Here is a 2,500-nt window from a genome sequence, read left to right as displayed (position 1 = left end):
TACGATCTCCCAGGTCAACATATGTGCAGACCTGCTAGTGCCTGAACCCCCTTCGTGTGTATATGCAAGCAGAAGATCAAATACGCACGTTAAAGATCCTGTAATCCATGTCAGCGTTCGGTGGGTTATGGAAACTAGAACATACCCAGCATGCACACCCCCGAATACGGAGTATGGCTGCCTACATGGCGGGGTAAAAACGGTCATACACGTAAAAGCCCACTCGTGTGCATACGACTGAACTCAGAAGAAGATGACAGTGTGGTCAATGTTACTGAGGGTTTGTTTTTTTTACACTGTAATTTACATGGCTCTGAAGCCTCTCTTGGGTGCCATGTAGATGATTAACAATGTTAATGGCTGGGAAAAGGCTGTTAATTTCTGAACACAGTCTGGTGTATGGTGGTATATACTTCATCTACTTTATCTAGAGAGATACGATTTTCATGAAAAATTTGTACCATTTGTTCTTATTAGATTAAAAAAAAAGTGGACCCTTCCCCTGAAGCCGATGAAACGTCACCCAAGAAAAATCACTTTCCACATGGATCACCAATCTGCTGCACAATGTTAAAAAAAAAATCAAATTGTGACATTCTGCTTCGATTCTCAGATATTTCAGTGACACAAAGATGGCTTTTTTGATTTATGACACAGGTTTTTCAGTAAGGCATTGAATTTACCAACTTACCACAATTTTTTTTTTTTATATATATATATAATGACTTAGAGATTTAGTGTTGAGACAGTGCAGTAATCCAAAGATGAGTTACCTGATTTATGACTTAGACCTTCGGCATTAAAGCATCGCGGTATTCCTTATCTTTCTGCCCTTCTCCCTCTCTCCCCAGTGCCACTCAGGACGACAGCCACATCCCCCACAGACCTGAGGTCAATGGTTCCACCATCAGACGGTCATGGCACGGAGACAGAGATGTCTGGTGATATCTGACAAATTCGTCCTCCTAAAGCGTTTCTTAGTGACTGGGTAAGAGCTCTTGGCTATAATTTTGGAGGGAAGGTGAGTGACCTATGTCTATGTCTCCATTTGTTTCTGTCTGTCTGTCTGTCTGTCTGTCTGTGTTCGCCTGAACCCCTCTCACCTTCTCTCTTTTCTTCTCTCTCTCTCTCTCTCCGCCCTCCTTCCCCTCTCTCTCTCTCTTTCTCTCTCTCTCTCTCTCTGTCTCTCTGTCTCTGTCTCTCTGTCTCTCTGTCTCTCTCTCTCTCTCACTCACTCACTCTCCCTCTCTCTCTTCTCTCTCCATACTCCTCCGTCCTCTATCTCTGTCTGTCTGTCTGTTTTCCACGTGGTGATGTCAGCATTTTGTTTACGACAATAATACAGTTCAGTCTTCTTTGTCTCTCTGTCTCTGTCTGTCTGTCTGTCTCTGTCTGTCTGTCTGTCTGTCTGTCTGTCTGTCTCTCTCTCTCTCTCTCTCTCTCTCACTCTCTCAAGTATTTGTGTATAATCATGTGTATAAATTTGTGTATGGGTCCATGGCCTTCACAAGTAAAACATGATTGTCATTATCTGCCGGGGTGTGGGGGGGGGGATGTGGATGTCTTACTGAGTGACTGTGGGGAGAGAGGAAAGGGGAGAAAGATTTGGGAATACCACAATGTTATACGTCGGCTGTGTGCGTGCGTGTGTGTGTGTGTGTGTTTCTGTCTGTGTGTGTGTGTTTGTCTGTGTGTGTCTGTGTCTGTGTCTGTGTGTGTGTGTGTCTCTGTGTGTGTATGTGTGTGTTTATTTGTTGAGTATTGTTATCGTTATCATTTATTTATTTATTTATATGTTCATACCCTCAAGGCCGAACTAAGCGCGTTAGGTTATGCTGCTGGTCATGCATCTGCTTAGCAGATGTGGTGTAGCGTATACGGATTTTTCCGAACGTATTGATGCCTCCTTCAGTCACTGAACTGAACTGAACATTACCACAATGTTTTGATACCGAAGATCAATGTCATAAATCAGACAACTCATCTTTGCGATTACTGCAATACCTCAATATTGAATCACAACATCATTATCAAACTTGTGGTGGTTTTTCGATAAAATGCGATGTCTTATTACCAAAACCTTTGTCATGAAGCAATAAGCCATCTGTAGATCGCTGAAATGTCTCAACATCGAAGCAGAATGTCATTATGCAAATATCCTTTGTGAACATCATGCAAAATTAATGGCCATCCAAGAAGGCAGTAGTTATTTCGGGGGGGGGGGGGGGGGGGTTGTTTGTTTGGTTGGTTGGTTTTGTTGTTGTTGTTGTTGTTGTTTTTGTTGTTGTTTTTGTGTGTGTGTTTTTGTGTGTGTGTGTTTGTTTTGGTTTTGGTTGTTTGTTTGTTTGTTTTTGGGGGGGTTGTTGTTGGGTTGTTGTTTTTTCGTGAGTTTGTTTGTTTGTTTGGGGTTTTTTCCCTGCACGATGTTTCCTATTGGCATCAAAAGGGGAAGGGTCTACTTCAATAGGGACAGATGGTATAATATTTTTTCTTGGGAATT

The 2,500-nt window shown here is 42.3% G+C and overlaps 1 protein-coding gene across 1 annotated transcript in view; it reads left to right on the top strand.

Annotated features, from left to right (window-relative positions):
- The window catches only part of LOC143298630 (uncharacterized), a 202,836-nt gene that overhangs the window by 123,820 nt on the left and 76,516 nt on the right, over window positions 1-2,500 (top strand). Inside the window, exon 2 of the mRNA XM_076611510.1 lies at window positions 852-988. Within this exon, the coding sequence (XP_076467625.1) occupies window positions 918-988 (71 nt within the window). The 5' untranslated portion in view covers window positions 852-917. The remainder of the gene's footprint in view (window positions 1-851; window positions 989-2,500) is intronic.

Source organism: Babylonia areolata, chromosome 24 (assembly GCF_041734735.1).
Source record: "Babylonia areolata isolate BAREFJ2019XMU chromosome 24, ASM4173473v1, whole genome shotgun sequence".
Taxonomy (NCBI): domain Eukaryota; kingdom Metazoa; phylum Mollusca; class Gastropoda; order Neogastropoda; family Buccinidae; genus Babylonia; species Babylonia areolata.
Note: the sequence above shows the minus strand (reverse complement) of the source record. Positions and strands in the feature narration are given on the sequence as shown.